This window comes from Aedes albopictus, chromosome 2 (genome assembly GCF_035046485.1).
Source record: "Aedes albopictus strain Foshan chromosome 2, AalbF5, whole genome shotgun sequence".
Taxonomy (NCBI): domain Eukaryota; kingdom Metazoa; phylum Arthropoda; class Insecta; order Diptera; family Culicidae; genus Aedes; species Aedes albopictus.
In genome coordinates, this window is record NC_085137.1 from 180,691,020 (window position 1) to 180,709,299 (window position 18,280).

The 18,280-nt window shown below is 36.0% G+C and overlaps 2 protein-coding genes across 2 annotated transcripts; one reads left to right on the forward strand and one right to left on the reverse strand.

The window, feature by feature from the left end:
- The first annotated feature begins 5,303 nt into the window (after nucleotides 1–5,303).
- On the forward strand, nucleotides 5,304–15,440 carry LOC134287815 (THAP domain-containing protein 3-like). The gene is made up of 3 exons (XM_062850808.1): nucleotides 5,304–5,506; nucleotides 5,584–5,736; nucleotides 14,711–15,440. Exons 1-3 carry the CDS (start codon nucleotides 5,412–5,414, stop codon nucleotides 15,267–15,269), a joined length of 807 nt encoding a protein of 268 aa, XP_062706792.1. The 5' UTR covers nucleotides 5,304–5,411; the 3' UTR covers nucleotides 15,270–15,440.
- LOC134287814 (uncharacterized) lies at nucleotides 15,395–16,602 on the reverse strand. Its single transcript, XM_062850807.1, has 2 exons — nucleotides 16,279–16,602; nucleotides 15,395–16,223 (listed from the first exon to the last, which is right to left on the reverse strand). The coding sequence occupies exons 1-2, from the start codon at nucleotides 16,362–16,364 to the stop codon at nucleotides 15,476–15,478; spliced, it is 834 nt and encodes a 277-aa protein (XP_062706791.1). The 5' UTR covers nucleotides 16,365–16,602; the 3' UTR covers nucleotides 15,395–15,475.
- Between the last annotated feature and the right edge of the window lie 1,678 nt (nucleotides 16,603–18,280).

Sequence of the window (18,280 nt, forward strand, 5' to 3'; positions counted from 1 at the left end):
ACAAAGATGGTTGTTCTTTCGAGTTGTTTGAGAACTGTTAACATTATAGTTAATATTAATTCACTAAAAATGTTCCTTAAATTTTAATTAACGTCGCAGCTTATATAGCTAGACTAGAAATTTTCCCTTCTTTCAAAGAAGGCAATTCTTTCAAGTTTTAATTAATATCGCAGTTAATATAGTTTCACTAGAAATTTTCCCTTCTTTTAAAAATGCAGTTCTTTCAAGTTTTAATGCTAACAAGTTTTTGTTAACATCACAACCAATAAAGCTTCCCTAGAAATTTTTCCTTCTTTCATAGAAGGCGATTCTTTCAGATTTTAGTGCTAACAAGTTTTTGTTAACATGGCAGCTAATATAGTTTTCCTAGAAATTTTCCCTTCTTTCAAAGAAGGCGGTTCTTCCAAGTGTAAATGCTAACAAGTTTTTGTTAACATGGTAATTAATAGTTTTTTAAATAACTAGTACTGACAAAGTTTCCGTTGATGTTGTATTTAGTTAAATCGCAGTTAAATCATGTACATACATATACGAATATATAAAAACTAGTGAATTAAAACTACTTCTTACGCGTTTCGGGGAAACGGGAATTCGGGGAAACGGCATTCGGGGAAACGGCGTTCGGGGAAAAGTAGCACAATCCGTTACGACCCATACAAAAAAATTAGGGTTTTCATACAAAAAAGCGTTACGGAGGGGGGAGGGGGGTCGAAAAATGTTGATTTAAGCGTTACGTAATAAATGGATGCTGCCTAAGGGGCTGTTCATAAACCACGTACACCAAGTTTTGGCCATCTCAGACCCCCTCTCCCCCCTCGTAGACTTTCGTCCATACGAAAATTTTGAAATTTGTATGGAGCGTAGATTTTGGCCAGACGCCCCCCCCCCTTCCCCCAAAAAGTCTACGTGGTTTCTGAACGGCCCCTAATAGTGGGAAGTGCAGCATTTAATAGTGTTTGCTTATAGATTCGAAGCTAACGTGTGATCAAGACGAAATCGGCAAAAACTGACTACTTCGACTTTGACTAACGTACTATTTATGACAAATTAGATATAGGGGTTGTGTGCTAGTAGGGGCCGTCCATATACCACGTGGACAGAAAATTCATGGTTTTCGACCCCCTCCCCCTCCCCGTGGACAAGCGTGTACTTTTCATTGACCCCTACCCCGTCCCCCAATGTTCATGTGGACTTAATTTTTTTTTTCATATTTCTAAAAAAAAGGGAAAAAGTGATTTTGAAAAGTTTTTTTTAATATTGTTTTTTTTTCTTCTTCGTAAACAATGTCTTAAATATAATTGAAAACTTCATAAAATACAAATATTCTATAGCTTTACATAGAATACAAACAAGTACCACAAAATGAGTACTTACAAGTTTTCAACGTTGTTTTTAATTCAGCTTAATGTTTGTGAGAGTGATTCTTGCTCCAGTTGATGATAAATTTTCGTCAAACGGAAAATTCTTCATTAGGTGTTTTTCGTGTAATGTCCATCGCCTAATGTTAGTGATTGCTAAATGTCTGTACAGCCTCTGATTGAAGACGGTGTTTTTTAGAATGTTGTTCAATCTATGGTTGTCTGATTGTTTTGTTCAGATAAGGTAATTTTTGTTGAAATAAGAATGTATTTCTTAGATTCTTACAAAAAAACAAGATTTACAGCAACTATATTGTATTGCTGAGGTTTAGACTTTAATATCTACTAGCTGTCCCGGCAAACTTTGTCTTGCCAAGCTGTGGTTGTTTGACAACTGGTAAGGTCATTGCAGCAACGCACTCTAGATTGATTTAATTTTGATCGCGCTGAGTTTGTTCCCGGCTCATAAAAATCAGTACTTCATCATTTTTTTTTTACTTTTCTAGTATATTTTCATAACTTTTTATACATATAAACACAGCCACCATGAATACGAATCGAACCGTGCAAGAGTCATGCTGATCGGTTCACCAGTTCATGAGTTTTGTTGCCACAAAAGGTACATCAAACTCATTTATATATATATATATATATATATATATATATATATATATATATATATATATATATATATATATATATATATATATATATATATATATATATATATATATATATATATATATATATATATATATATATATATATATATATATATATATATATATATAGATTAGAAGCATTTACAGCAACTATATTGTATTGCTGAGGTTTAGACTTTAATATCTATTAGAAACATCTTAAATTTTAAAGGAATCCACAAAAGTTTTTGAGATAAGCCTGCAAATCCCTACATGTATTTTGAAACTTTGAAGCAGTTTAAAAATTTGATGTGAAACTTCGGAAAATTCATACAGAACTTCAATGAAAATTTTCTGACTGAAACATCAACATTTGCATGGCATACACTCCATTTTAAATCTACAGAATATTCCTCGATGAAGAATGCTAAGTATGTTATTAGAAATTCTGATAATTTAAAACATTAGTCTGTGAATCAATACCATGATTTTTTTTTGCTTGTAGAAGTTACTTACAACTAAAAGACAATGAATGTATAATAAAATAAATTGTGTGAAAGAACTATTGAAGAGAATCTCATCAATAATGCGACATAATTTGTTTCGTTTGTAGATTCTTTATTTGTTTATTTGTTTATTTATTCATAATTCAACCACAGACAAACAGACGTAACTCTTAAAGGAAATTCCTCAAAAACTTTTGCCCGGTGTCTTTTTCATGAGCACACTGCCACCTGTTGGTAGAACCACGCGCAACCTGCGGCCATGATGGATTTCGATTTGACGTTTATCTAACACGCACACTACTAAACAAAGCGCCTGTAAATTTCGTTTGCATCATTCAGCAACTGGCAAACGTCAAAGCAATCGAACACTAGCGCATCTGGTGGAAGGATCGCGCAAATCAAATGAAATTTGAATTGATCGTTAAATGCATGTACCAAGTCGTTTTGAAGAGTGTTACGTCTGCTTGTCTGTGATTCAACCGACTTAGAAGTCTTATTGAATAACTTAAAACTATAGATACAAAACTGCATTGAAGACATACTAACTACGAACAATTATTGCACACAAAAAACTAATACATTACACAATCATCGAGAATTTACTTTTTACAGAAATAAAAGCAGACCTACACATAATAATCACATTCGACACAGTTGACATCATAAAATGTCATTTACATTCAGGAAATACAAAGTATTTGAGACAAGCAAGTTTCCTAATTTATATGTCAATGTTGTCCACGTGGACAATTAACGAACCCCCACCCCCCTCTCCGTGGACAAGCGTGGACTTTTCGCTAACCCCCTCCCCCCTCCAAGCTGTCCACGTGGTATATGGACGGCCCCGTAGTGGACCCCCTACAGAAAAACCCTGATATGAATGCCCAAATCAACTGATTCGAGGCAACTTCCACCGGGGGAACATCAATTACATTGTTCCACAGCAGTTCCTGACAAACAATTGCCAAGTGGTCACAAAAATCGATTATTTTAATTATTGCAGACTACATCCCAAATTGGACTATCACACTTTTTATGGTACGCCTAAAAAGTGTGATAAAAGTGCACATTTGTCTCGGATCGTCTCGACGTCTTCGGGGCACTTATTCCTCCATTTACAAGGAATAAGTGCACCGAAGACCTCATTTCGATCCGATGTATCCCTGCGCTGTAATCTCACTTTGAAGGTGTGTGCACACTATTGTCACAGACAAGCAGACGTAACACTCTTCAAAACGACTTGGTACATGCATTTAACGATCAATTCAAATTTCATTTGATTTGCGCGATCCTTCCACCAGATGCGCTAGTGTTCGATTGCTTTGACGTTTGCCAGTTGCTGAATGATGCAAACGAAATTTACAGGCGCTTTGTTTAGTAGTGTGCGTGTTAGATAAACGTCAAATCGAAATCCATCATGGCCGCAGGTTGCGCGTGGTTCTACCAACAGGTGGCAGTGTGCTCATGAAAAAGACACCGGGCAAAAGTTTTTGAGGAATTTCCTTTAAGAGTTACGTCTGTTTGTCTGTGCTATTGTGTCAGTCCAATTTGGGGTGCAGTCAGCAATATTTAATGAATGTAAACACTCAAAAGGGTCCACTATAAGGCACATTTAGGAGGGTCCACTTTAGGCTCCGTCGGTAGCATGACAGATAACATGGAAATCAAATGGGAGGGTCCACTATAGGCACCGAGAAATGTGTAAGCAATCCTTTAGTGGACCCCGGTGGGGTCCATTATAGGCAACATCGATGCATATTTTCAAATGCGTATTTCACTGGAATAATTTATTATTGTTGTATGTTTGACGATCTTAACATAAAGAGGGGACATGAAACTTGTCATAAAATTCCACTTTGGAACAATCCACTGACGTAGGGTATCGCGCCACTTGGGCGGTGGCTTCTATATTCGTCGGTTTTCCACTATAACTCAGTCAATTTTGAACCAATTGACTTGAAATGTTGTACACGGGTAGATACTATACCTATCTCACCACAATCCAAAAGTTGTGTCAATTGGTTCAAATTTGACTGAGTTATAGTGGAAACTATATAGCAAAAAAACCAGCAGAAGTAAAATATCGATGGCTTAGGGGGTCCACTACTAGTACCCAAACCCATTTATGTTTTAAAATGCAACATCAACAATGTGAAAACTTTTTTCAGTGTAGTTCAAACCGCTCAAACCGATGCATTTGCAAACACAATCCCAACACTTTGACAAGTCGGAAACAACACAAAATTTTGCCAATTCTGGAGCAACATTTGAAAAGGGCCCAAGAGGTCTTGTGTCTTTTTTCTAAAACGCTCCGTAGGGCATAACAGCAGCCCGCCCACGCAAATGAACACCGTTATCCGAAAGATCGATGTTTGCTCTATCTGATAACGGTCTTATGTCGTTTTCGTTTTTGCGGCGGTGCTACACCGCTTCGTGCTACACTTTTCGCTGAATAAACGAACATTTTCGGTGCAGTTGCATTGGTGTGCGTGTATAAACATCAAAATATTGACAACTTCGCAAACGCTGATTGGTGGACACGGTGTGCACCTGCTACACTCCCGATTTTTTGAGTGCTACACTATCATGCGTGGTGCAGAAAAAGTGCTGCACCGGTGTAGCACGAAAATCACAAACGAACATTTTCGGTGCAAAAGTGCTACACCGGTGTAGCTCCACCGCAAAAACGAAAACGACATTAGTTTTTGTGAATAAGCTGAGGGGGGCTCAGGAGCGACGTGTGAAGTCATTGTTTACCAATGCTTGTATGCCCTTTTCAAATGTTGCTCCAGAATTTTGCAAGACGCACGAAACAAACAACAAGCGCAACGTAAAATTCGTAAAATTAAATAGAAAATTAAATCCTTGTTTGTTTTTCGATAATTTGAAGATTTATATTTAGTGGTATGCGTCGTAGTTGTGCGGTATTTTCCTGTGCAAATAGGGACTCCAACAAAAATGACAACGTATCCATGTACAGATTTCCTGCCGATCCTGCCTTGTAAGTAATGAATACGAGAAATCTATCTCTTGAATAAATATGTTTTTTCATAATAATTTTCTTCTAAACCATTGCAGGTGCGAAAAATGGGTTGAATTTTGCAGATCAGACCAGATCAACGAAATGCTGGTCCTGCAGGGCGTTGCTAAACTGCGAAGTTCCTCGTTCTGTGTCTGTTCGGATCACTTTGCGAAGCCGTGTTTCGTAAGTCCCAGGAACAATGCACAGGGGTAAATTAGCCAAAAGTTTAAGATTTTGTAAAAACAGAATAAAACATCCCAATATTTCACAGCATTGTAGTGTTTCCACCAAAGTTCCTTCACTTTTCATTCGGAACAGTGAAGAATATTCAGATTCTTTAACACTTACCAGTAATTTAGCCGAACTTGCAAAACTTACCACACCTCCCTTTTACACTCCGAAACACAAACGTTCAAACAAACACACACCAATTTCACTTTTTGAATTTACAATCAATTTATTTAAAAAAGAGTTCATATTTTTCACATCCGTCTGCGTCAAGCATCGTTCACAAACTGCTGATTTACCGTCCCGCTGTGCTGTACCTTCCCGTACCGGTTATCCTCTTCATTCATTCGTCTTCCATTCATGATCGCCTTCCTTTTCTCTCCTCCGAGTCGTCGTCGTCGCACCGCATCACGCTTTTCGAACACGAGTCGTTCTCGTGGACACCAACGCAAGGCTTATGTTCGAAAATGCGATAGAGCTGTGCTGTTTCGCTGCTCCATATACACTCAGTAAAATAAGAATGGGTAAACTATACCATTATCAATCAAAACATTTTTTTTACTCAATCCATATCACTACAATGGCCTCCTTCTCTATCGTAATTATTAGATTAAAATAAAATACAATTGATTTTTTTTTTCAATCGTATACACAGTCTCAAAAATTCATGTGGTTATGTTTACTGCAAGTAATAGTAAAGATTTTCATGACACATTGTGGTTTCTTTAAAATTAAAAGCTCTGTTACTTTTCAAATCGGCACAAAAGCCATACAAAATAAAAGAAACTACAAATTCAATGTACTATTTGTCATATACTTCAAAATAATTCTTACACAGATTCTTCCGAAGATTTGTCCATACTTATCACATTAATTCGTAAAAAAACTATACAAAACATTCAACTATAAAAAACTATAAAAAACTATACAAAACTCCTAGCAGTCTGCCTACAACGTTTTTTTTTTTGCATGCAATCTTCTTCTTCTTTATGGCTCTACGTCCCCACTGGGACTAGGCCTGCCTCGCTTCAACTTAGTTTTCTTTGAGCACATCTACAGTTATTAATCGATCGGATTTCTTTGTGTGACATTACATGAACTTGTATATTGTGAGGCAAGTACAATGATACACTATGCTTGCAATCATAAACAGTAAAAAGACATAACAAACTCGTTATTTTCCTTTACATTGCAACATATTTCTTTGTTATTTGATTTTATTGAAAAACATATAATCATGAAGTTTTAACTTCGCGGAAGTGAAGCTAAGATGTGCTCTTTTTGTTTATTTATAGAATAATAGTAATAAGAATAAGGGAACATAAGTACCACTGAGCTTGAATCAGATTGGAATAAGAAGAGTTGTAATAGAAGAGACACGTTCATTAACCTTAAAAAAATAAAACAAACTAACCGTTACCAGCCAAGAGTATGGGTTTTCCACAACACAAACGTCGGTAGCGGAAGGTCTCTGAGTCACTAAATTTCAACACAGCCAAGAAATCAACTAATACGTTATTTACCAATTCATTCGAAAAAAATATTCCACATTGTGATTTTTGTTTTAATTCTAATCAAACCTCAAATAGTAAATTTAATATTATGCATTGAATAAACAAAGTACCTTATGCTGTATTAATGATTATTTTGAGCAATTATAAACTCAACCTCAAAATTGTATACAAAGTTTCTTTCAATAATAGTTATCCTGAATTATTCATCACATTTGTTTTTTTTTTAATCGTCGGAAATGGTGTTGATTACTATTTCTTTTCTAACTGAGACACATTTCTAATTCTTTTGATATTCTAATACAAAGCCATATCGTTTTAATATATTTCACATTGAACAGAAATTTCTTATGTTTGTCAAACATTAATTTGATAAACTTTAACATTTACTGACATCAATCTCATGCGGTATTTCTATTTCATGTTAGTTCACATTCTCAAAATATTATTGTTTCTTTGTTTTGAATGACGTTAACAATTCAAGTTCCCATGCAAACTGAAGCAATTAGTTATATTACAAAACACAAACTTTCGCGAGTCAAAACAACATGTTAACAAAATAAATTTAGTATTACACATGTAGTCTAAATCGGAAACTTTTTTCTTTAAGATCAATTAATTTTTAACACTAAATCAGGGAATCAGATATTGACTCGTAGATATTATTTTTGTTTAACTGAAACGACATTCATACTCACATGCACACATATTACATACATACTGAATAGTCTATATATTAACAAATATTGCGCGACTTATGAAGCTATAACTCTCACATGATTCTTATGACGAATATAAATGTAACTGTACAATAGAATTCTTGACACCATTTTTCTCTTTTCTTTTTTTTTTACAAGAAGCTATATTTATTCATATGCTGTGCTGGTTTTCTCGGGAGACTCCTTTTTTTCAAGTCTTCTGCTGTTATATTTTGTAATTGTAATGTACAGCTGATTGGTAGGAGAGGCTATGAATTACAAACTTTACAAATGGCATTCGCTATTTATTATTTTGCTGACATAAAGCTAGTGTGAGTAATAAAATTCCAGATAACAGCAACTCAAAATAATTAAATTTTAAAACCAAATATGAATTTATTTCCCGTTATTAACAAAAGGAATCCCCTTTTAGCCGAATTAGAAAAATATCTGACATAAAATGCCATACCATCTATTGAAATGAAACAATTTTGTTGTTCTAGAATAAATCGAGGTGATAAATACTCACTTATTCTTTATTTTACATGTGGCTCACTGAACTCATGAAAGAATAACAATAAAACTCGATTAAATCATATATAATTTATTTTTCCCTCAACCATCAAAATGAGAAAACTGTTTCTTTAAATTTGTTTTTTTTTTTTGACTGTCACTTTACTATTTCAATTTACATAGTCTTCCGACATAAAATAAAAATTGATCCTAGAAGTTTCATTGTTGAAACTTTCCAAGTTTCAGAAGTACAAATAATGCAGAAAAAACTATATTGTCTAGATGTGTATGTAAACTTATGTGTTATTCTGTGAAAAAAACTACAACAGCTGATTGTTAGGACTGCTTTTGTGGATAATCACAAAACACTATATATCAAGTACCGTACGAATCTCTATCTCTTAGTTTTTTTTCTTTTTAACACTACTAACATATTGTACCCTAAGTGGAGTTTGTTGCTCTTTAAAAGTATGTATCCATTTTTTTTTCTCGAGGATCCACAACTGTCATTCGAGCGTTAAAATCGCAAATTTATGACTGAATTTCTCATTATCTCTCAATCTACAATTGCAACCCTCAATAATGTATACAAGCTGATTTTGAGACTGCTGTCATTGTGAAGATTTCAAGGCTCTTCAAGCTTTTATCGAGTATAATGTCAATCAATTATCAAAAATTAACATCAATTTACATGTTATTCTGTGAAGCATTCCACAACTGCCTAATTCTTAATATGTCTTCTGGATGGACCCAGTGAGACTCCGAATTTATTTACCGAACGTCAAAATCCCTAGATTCTACTGCATATTTTTTTTTCTGTATTAAGGAGATTTTTAGCCCTAGGCTAGTTCATCTCGGGACCCCCGCTTTACTTCCCTTCCGAAGGAAGAACCCACATTTTTGTGAGTTTGTCGGGAGTGGGATTCGATCCCAGGTCCTCGGCGTGGTAGTCAAGTGTTCTAACTATCACACCAGGTCCGCTTGCAAATTTGTATTTCATCAACGTTTAATAATAAGAATGCTATTTTGGATAGTATTTTTCATACTACCATTGTATCATTTTGCTCCTGAATCCTAGCTGTTCCTCAATTTACAAATTATATTTTAGATATTAAAATAATATAACTTTCAGAGTGCTACTTTCAGCTTAATTTCTTTAAATCACCAAAGGAAATCGTTTGATTTTTAAGATTACTTGGGAACCCACTAATATTCATTACCGATAATATGTTTTGTAATTTGTCCTTTGTGTAAATTGAATTACAGGCGTATATAGTACATGACGTAATATAAAATTTTGATTAACGAAACCATCCCTACCATACCAACATTGGTAACCCTTGATCTTTTAGAGTCCAGTGGGCGGATACCATCATACATCTATATCAAAACATCGTTGCTAAACATCATACAGTTCATATGATTATATTTTTTCTTAAGAAACCACCATTGCTGATGTTCAGACTACACAGCTAGTCGCGTTTGGTATTTTTTTTACTGAATGTGTATATTCATGGGTGGCAGGATGGGTGGGGCCTGCAAAGCTCAAAAGTATTCAATTGTAAAAAATAGAAAACCAACAAGTTCATGTGTCTCTTGTTATTTTTTTTTAAGAATTTGCACAAGACCGTCTTTCTTGAGACAAAAAAACAAAAATGGAGCATGTCAGGCCATGAAATTGTTGATATAGCTATAAGATCATTCAATTTTCCTATATTACTCAATTTATACGTAACAAGCTGTACCCGGCAAACTTTATCTTGCCTACTGCGTTTTTTTTTTTGACGTTTCAAGTCCCTAGCCAAGCGCCCAAGTCCCCGTTCAAAATGTATGAAAACCCGGTTTTCAAAAACTCTCAATTTTCCCATGTTTTTGGCCTCATAAACCTCCTAGCTGTACCCAGCAAACTTTGCCTTGCCTACTGCGTTTTTTTGACGTTTTAAGTTTCTAGCCAAGACCAAATCCCCGGTCCCCGGTATGGAAGATCGATTTTCAAAAACTATCAATTTTGCCATGTTTTATGCCTCATAAACCTTCCTTGGGTGAAAACTAACAGAACAAAACTAAGACGACCAAAATCGGACCTTCCGTTCGCAAGTTATGCGCGGTCCCACGTATGCCACTGCATTTTTATATATATAGATAGATATATAGCTCGAACCACTTGATTTCATGAAAGTTTTATAAAGTAGAATTTCGTATTCAAACTGCAAATTCGACTCAAAAGAATACACAACAGTTGATATAAATATTGCTTTCAAACTCCATAATATCTACAACGCATTCCTAAAAAAAACAAACTATTTTCCCTCATCATTTTTTTGTCTTTAATATGATCCAGTCTTCTCTAATCATGAATATACAACAGCTCCCTAAATTACAAGGAGGATAGAACTTACCATGCTTCGAAAATATTTACCAAGCCTAAAATCCGATATTTATCCAAGTATTTATCAATAAATCTTTCCATCTCTATCATATTGTTCCATTATGATTCGAAAATTACAAATTATGCAAACGCTTATAGTTGAAGCTTGCCAGGCTCCAATGTATCTATACAGCGACAAAATAATACAAACAAATAAAAATTAACAACAATGCTTTATACTTACATACATACACACATAAACACATACAATTGTCAAAACATGTTTTATCAATCTACATTCTTCACGCATACGAAACCCGAACAGTTGGTTTAATGAGTGGAGTTTGCCAGACTCCACAGATAACCATTGAGCAGGTACCTAAAATTGTAAACGAGTTCCAGAAGATCTCGTCTAATAATATTATGATTGTAATATTTTTTTTCGATAACGTTGCAGAAATTGTGAGACACGCTTTTGCCTTTGCCTGTTTTACTTCCTTGATGCTCTACTCTCATTAGTTTCACTTTGCTGCTTGTAAGTGTGTCAGATCTAACTCATAAAGAGACACTGTTGGTTGGAATACTTATTACTTAACTTCGATAAGATTTTTTTTTTTTACACTTTTGTGTGACTTAACTTTTAGGACAACCTGCTTAAACACACTGAACATGCTACCTTAGCTTTTCATTGTTCTTTTTGAATTCTGTGTGCAGATTTACTTCTTTACTTTCTTTACTTTACTTCTCTCGTCATGCTTGTTTAATTCATTTTTTCTACTTCTGTGAGACCTAACCCTGATAGAGACGCTACACAGAACCACTGAGAGTGCTACTTGCTTCACTGTGTCCTTTTCGTGGTTTTTTTCTTACTTCTGTGAGACCTAACTCATATAGAGAGGCTGCACAGAATTTTCGGTAGAAGTTTTACTTTCTTTGCTTTTGCTTTTGTTTTGTACTTCTGTGAGACCTAACTCTTATGGAGACGCTGCACAGAACCATTGCCACTCTGCCTTTTTGTTGTTTTTTTTACTTCTGTGAGACCTAACTCATATAGAGACGCTGCACAGAATTATTAGTAGAAGTTTTACTTTCTTTGCTTTTGCTTTCGTATACTTCTGTGAGACCTAACTCTTATGGAGACGCTGCACAGAATTATCTTGCGCTATACAGAATAATAATTGCCCTGTTGTTTTTTTTTTTTTTGTACAACACGTTGAAAAAATCTCGCTTTTGTACTCAGCATTGTCGTGGTGCTGGCGGTGATGGCCAACCTCGAAACTGACGGAAGGTTCATTTAACAGGCATTGAACACACTTAATAATTTCTAGAAATACTTGATCGGAAATCTGAATCTTTTTTTTATATACACTGCACTACCTCAAAATGTAAACTTCATAGACTGAATGGTTCTGTTTCTCACCCCAGGCAAACTTAGACTATAACAATACACAATTCAGTCTAACTTCCCCAATTGGGTTCTTTAAGGGTATCCAGATTATTGCATAATTGGAATTTCCGTCCAAAAATTTGACAAAATTCAAAATTTTATCATTTTGATGCCTTGGAGCTATTTTTAAAATGCATTCAAAGTTTGTTTGAGGATTTTTTTTGTTCGGGGCGAACTGTCATTGTATCCACGAAAATCAAAACTGTTTTGTTTATTTAACCATCAAAACAAAGGAATTAGAACGCAATAAAATCACCTTATACTTAGAAAAATGAGCTCTTTCGATTAGACTAAAGACCATGGCAATATTTGATTCGTTGAACAACCCAATTACTGATAAATTCAATTGTGATACATCTTGGTACAGTTCTTATTTAACAGAAACACATCGCACTCGAAGCTCGTCAAATTCAAAATGATTACTTAATCAAATTCAGTTCTGTGCACTCAAGGTAGTTAGTTATATTAAAATCCAACCTTGATATATCGTCTAAATAGTCATACAAAAATTCGCTCAGCCACTCTACAGTCACGGTCTATTTCAAATTATAATCCGAATACAATCAAAATCATATCCAAATCCTATACCAAAACTCATTTCTATTACAATTGACATGAATTTTTCAAGTTCTATTGTTATCACTTTATTTTTTTAATCGGTCATTGAAGAAAACTTTGTTAGTACTCACTCATCAAAACAAAGGCACCACCGTATAAGGATTTTAACATTGTGATAGAAGTGGAGTCATGTCAAACACACAAGGCTACATTGTCACTATCTGTTCATTTCATAGCGGCCGTTTCAGTTATTTTGATGATTGATTACCTCATTACATACCTGATTGGTACTTCATTTCTTCTGACATACTAAAACCACTTCCACTTTCAGTCAAAATCTGAATTCAGCATCAACCCATTGGCGAACAAATTGAAAATCATCTGTCGATTTTTTTTTTTATTATTATCATTATTATTACTTTAACTAGAGCAACATAACACACTGTTGATCAATACGTGTTGTCACCAAAATCACCACAATCTGCAATATGTTCACTTTTCTTGCATTTGTATTATTAACTAGCCGTCCCCAGCAGGACGTTTTTTTTTACGTTTCAAATCTTATCAAAAAAATACGAAAAATCTATTTAAAAAACTAATTTCTTCGTGTTTCTGACTCATGACCTTCCTGGGTGAAGACTACCTGAATAAAACAAAGATAACCCAAATCGACCGCTCCTTTCGCGAGCTATGCGTCACTTCATTTTATGTGTGTACACTGCAATAAATTGTGTGTTTAGGGTGCGTAAATAATCGTTTTAGTAGAGCTCCATCTGCTCTTTCAGTTTTTTTTTGCTAACATACCCATACACCCCTCTCTATATCCGTTATCTCCAATGCACTAAAACAAAGCATTCAACTTGAGCTACAGCCCCATTAAGGTTGACAAGAGTATCCCATTTGATTCAAAATAAAATATTATTTAAAAAACTAATAATTCACTCATGAATCCACTGCAATATATATTCCACTTCAATTCTCCTCAGTAATTCATGTAAAAATTTGTTTACGCATGTCTACACCTAACAAGTCGAAGGAGTGCCCACAAACAAAAAAACTATGTCGTACAATCACATTTACCAATACCATAATCATATCTTATACTCAAAACATTGATCCACCAACTACAGTTAATCTCCATCCAAAAGTACATATATGAATTATTGTTCGTACTCAGCACTACACGCAACCTGAAACGAAATCACCAAATCGCTGCTTCCCAAACTAACCTCTTCATTACCCCATTTGCGGTCATTCCAGACAGCATAAACTACGATCATGCAAAACATCCAAGCTAAAAAAAAACTTCCTACCGCCCGCGCCATGTAGTGTTTCCACCAAAGTTCCTTCACTTTTCATTCGGAACAGTGAAGAATATTCAGATTCTTTAACACTTACCAGTAATTTAGCCGAACTTGCAAAACTTACCACACCTCCCTTTTACACTCCGAAACACAAACGTTCAAACAAACACACACCAATTTCACTTTTTGAATTTACAATCAATTTATTTAAAAAAGAGTTCATATTTTTCACATCCGTCTGCGTCAAGCATCGTTCACAAACTGCTGATTTACCGTCCCGCTGTGCTGTACCTTCCCGTACCGGTTATCCTCTTCATTCATTCGTCTTCCATTCATGATCGCCTTCCTTTTCTCTCCTCCGAGTCGTCGTCGTCGCACCGCATCACGCTTTTCGAACACGAGTCGTTCTCGTGGACACCAACGCAAGGCTTATGTTCGAAAATGCGATAGAGCTGTGCTGTTTCGCTGCTCCATATACACTCAGTAAAATAAGAATGGGTAAACTATACCATTATCAATCAAAACATTTTTTTTACTCAATCCATATCACTACAAGCATTTACAAAGGAAGTGTCCCAACCATCATCGCCGGGCATCCGATGTTGGTGTCAAGCTTCAAAAAGGCCAATCAGATACCGGAGTACAGTGATCTTGTCCCCGAAGAGTCCGAACAGTGTGAAGAAGATCACATGACCGTAGAAGTGCTCCAGGAAGAACTAGATGAAGCTGTAGAACCACCCGATGCTGAGCCAGCAAACGTGCAACCAACTCAACCACCTGCTTGTGATGCCAATCAATCAAGTTTGTCCACTGCGCCAGTCAGCGGGATCATCCACCCGAGTGTATTTGACTGCCAGTGCGAAGTGAAAAGCGAATTTGAACCCAAATTCTACGCAGAGCGATCACAGGCCGTAGGTTTAGTGGAGGAATTGGATGACACCAAAAAGAAGATAGTGCAACTTAGGAAACCGTACCGACAGAAGCAAAGAGCACTCCATATAGTAAACGACAGTATCAAAAGGGCGAAAGATAAATTTCGAAGGCTAGCGAAGGAACACCACATAACGGTGGATTTGGTCTCAAGTGATGAAGAAGAACAAAATTTTGTGTTTTAACGTGTTATTACTTGGTATGTTTAAGTTGCTATTAAAATAACCATCACTTAGTCGAGATTGTTATTTATTTAATGAGTAATCCCAATAACGGGTGCTTGTGTTAGCTTCGAGTTATATTTAGTCAATTCTCTTACTGGGTAGCATTTTATTCAACGATTTAGCGTGACTTCATCAATGTAAGACAAACTGCAACGAAGCAAGTAAATCTACCACCACGCAGTCAACTCGTCGAAACTTCCCTCGTCCTCCTCTTCGTCGCTCTCCACCGTTATCGATTCCTGCTGCATTTCAAGTGTTCCTTTAGCAAGTTGCTTTTTCAACTCCGCATACTTCCTCTTCAGTTCGTCCCGTCTCACCTTCCGTAACGTGATCCGATCGTGCATCTTTTGCAATTTTGTTGTCGTGTTTGCCAGTTTCTTTTTATTATGCTCGATTAGATATTCGAGGCGTTTGTTTTTCTGTACTTCGTGCTCATAGCGCGGTTTGAAGTTCGAACAAATTTTGCACTGTTTCTTGGGTACACTCGTTTGTACCTCAACGGGTTCTACAAACTCCTGTTTGAACCCATCCTCAAATTGAAACTGCTGATCGTCCGATTTCAGTCGTATGAATTCAAAGTTTGCACCGTCTCCGGCTGATTCTCGTTCCATTTCATGCGGTTCGAGCATTTCGACCAGTACCGTATCGATATGAGGCGGATCAGGAAGAGCTTCAGGCTCTGCCTCCAAGTCGAATCCTTTCTCGAGCAGCATCTTTCGTGTCATGTGCGTTTTTCCGATTCGATTTGGAACGGCCCCCGGAAAAAGCGTAACTCTCCTACCGATAACTTCCGCTACCATCGAAGGGTCGAAGTGCTGCGAACAGATGACATACTTGGACATTCCATACGGACCGGTAGCTGTAAAACGTTCGGTGATCTCGGGACAATGGCAAAATTCAACCCATTGAGCGCATCTAAAATTAAATGTTGCTATGAGTATAGAAAGGAACTAGAGTTACGCTTACTTACCTGTCTGGATCGGAAGGAAAGGTAAAAAATTTATATCTTTTATCACCTTTTCTGTTTAAACACGATACCACGCTACAATGATTCATTGTAAAGTCCGAGTAATTTCAATATTAAAATTAAAATAATTGAGAAAGATATAAAAATAATCATTCATCTAGAAACTGTATAAGCAATCGTTCCACAGTGTTTACGAAGCTCCTCACATAAGATGCATTTTTCTGTTTATCAACAGTAAAACAAGAGATGCATATTTATGACTTATATTCGAGGGGCGTACCAATGTTCGAAACTTACAATGTGTAACGACCAAAAAAACTCAAAGCAAAAAGCCAACACGGAGCCGCCAAACTACCGAAATTTGAGAACTCTAGATTGAGTTTAAATAAGGGCGAAAGTAACATGAGAGAGTTCTCTTCATCGACTCTCTCTTCTTCAAATTAAAGTGACAAGATACAAGTATTGTTGAATTTTTTAGACATAAATCGCTAGGTTGCGATGCAATGTAGCGTCTAAGTATAAAAAAGTTCGATTGAATTTGCAACTTGTCACTTTAATTTGCAGAAGAGAGAGTCGATAAAGAGAACTCTCTCATGTTACTTTCGCCCTTATTTAAACTCAATCTAGAACTATTGAAAAATAATCGAATCAATATTAGTCACTAATAAAGCTAATGTTCACTTATTGTACGAACTATATGGGCTTGATTTCTATTGTAAAAAGTAACAATATATCTACTATGTGTTTTATAGAGCTTGCTGACGTTTATTCGCATCATCGAGAAACCTTTCCTGATGACAACAAATCCTATTCCGCCTGCATGTTTGAAAGAGAAAGGTGAATAAACGCCAGCAAGGTCTATTGTGAACAATAAAACCAGTAATATGTTAATAATATTTACCATGTAATGAATGGTAATTTTTATCCGGGTGAATGAAATTTTATTTTTTGTATGTTTTGCCAAACAGAAATTTTGAATTTATTCCACGAAGAGCTGTAGCTGGATTTTTATATGGAAGGAGGATCGTCAATTTCTTTAGCCAATTGTTAAGAAAACAATTTTAAAAAAATGGTCTTTGGTTCGGTTTAGCAGAACCCCGACCATATTTGGGAACCACACAGAAAAAATACGTCCTACACACTTAAGGGCGGACGGGACGGTCGGGCAAATATCCGCCATTGCTCTGTTGCTACTAAGATGGTAATCTCAGATTCTACTTCATATTTTGCAACAAAAACCTATCACTGTGTATGCTCACTTGCAGTGCATATGCTGATTGTTTTTCAGCATCTTCAGTGCGATAGAACTCGAGATTACCATCTTCAAAATCGCGAGGCAAATTGTTAGAAAGAGAGGCAAGATAGGAAAAATAACACGGCGTCCCGTTTCACCTTAAAACAGAATGCCGAGATCGGCTGTGCGAATCTCGGTTAAAGTTCATTTGCTGAAATCTCGGCTAAACGCTTGACGTTTAATGTTTGATGATAGCGGCACCCATGGGTGCTGCTATGAATACACTGAAACCTCCATTTAAGTCGCTGCATGGCTTAGCGAAAATATTTTTTACCATACAAGCAATGACAAAACTAAAGACTTTTATATTTTTTAACACTTCGCATGACAAAGGAGATTTATCAAAAAATATAAAACTGTATAGTTTAGTCATTACTTGCACGGTAAAAATTATTTTCGATCAGCCATGCATCGACTTAAATGGAGGTTTCAGTGTAAACTTGACTTTTTGCTGATATCTCTGTTAAATTTCGATTGCCGAGCGCTCGGCTGTGCAAATCTCGGCAAAAGAATGGAAATTAGCCGAGCTCAACTGAGTGTGTAATAAATAAATATTGCGGAGATTCCACCTGTTTAGACTCCTGCGCGAAAATTAGTTGCGTGGATTTTCCATGCGTGGGCCCACAGATATAAAACCAGACCGCGTCCTGGTGAATATTTTACGCTGTGTTGTTGGGTAAACATGTGGTGATAGTTTTGCATTGTAAACAA

Coding starts and splice junctions, on each gene's coding strand:
- LOC134287815 (XM_062850808.1), top strand. CDS start 5,412: ATGCGTCGTAGTTGTGCGGTATTTTCCTGTGCAAATAGGGACTCCAAC. Junction 5,507..5,583: donor TTTCCTGCCGATCCTGCCTT/GTAAGTAATGAA, acceptor AAACCATTGCAG/GTGCGAAAAATGGGTTGAAT. Junction 5,737..14,710: donor CCCAGGAACAATGCACAGGG/GTAAATTAGCCA, acceptor TATCACTACAAG/CATTTACAAAGGAAGTGTCC.
- LOC134287814 (XM_062850807.1), bottom strand. CDS start 16,364: ATGAATCATTGTAGCGTGGTATCGTGTTTAAACAGAAAAGGTGATAAA. Junction 16,224..16,278: donor TTTCCTTCCGATCCAGACAG/GTAAGTAAGCGT, acceptor ATTTAATTTTAG/ATGCGCTCAATGGGTTGAAT.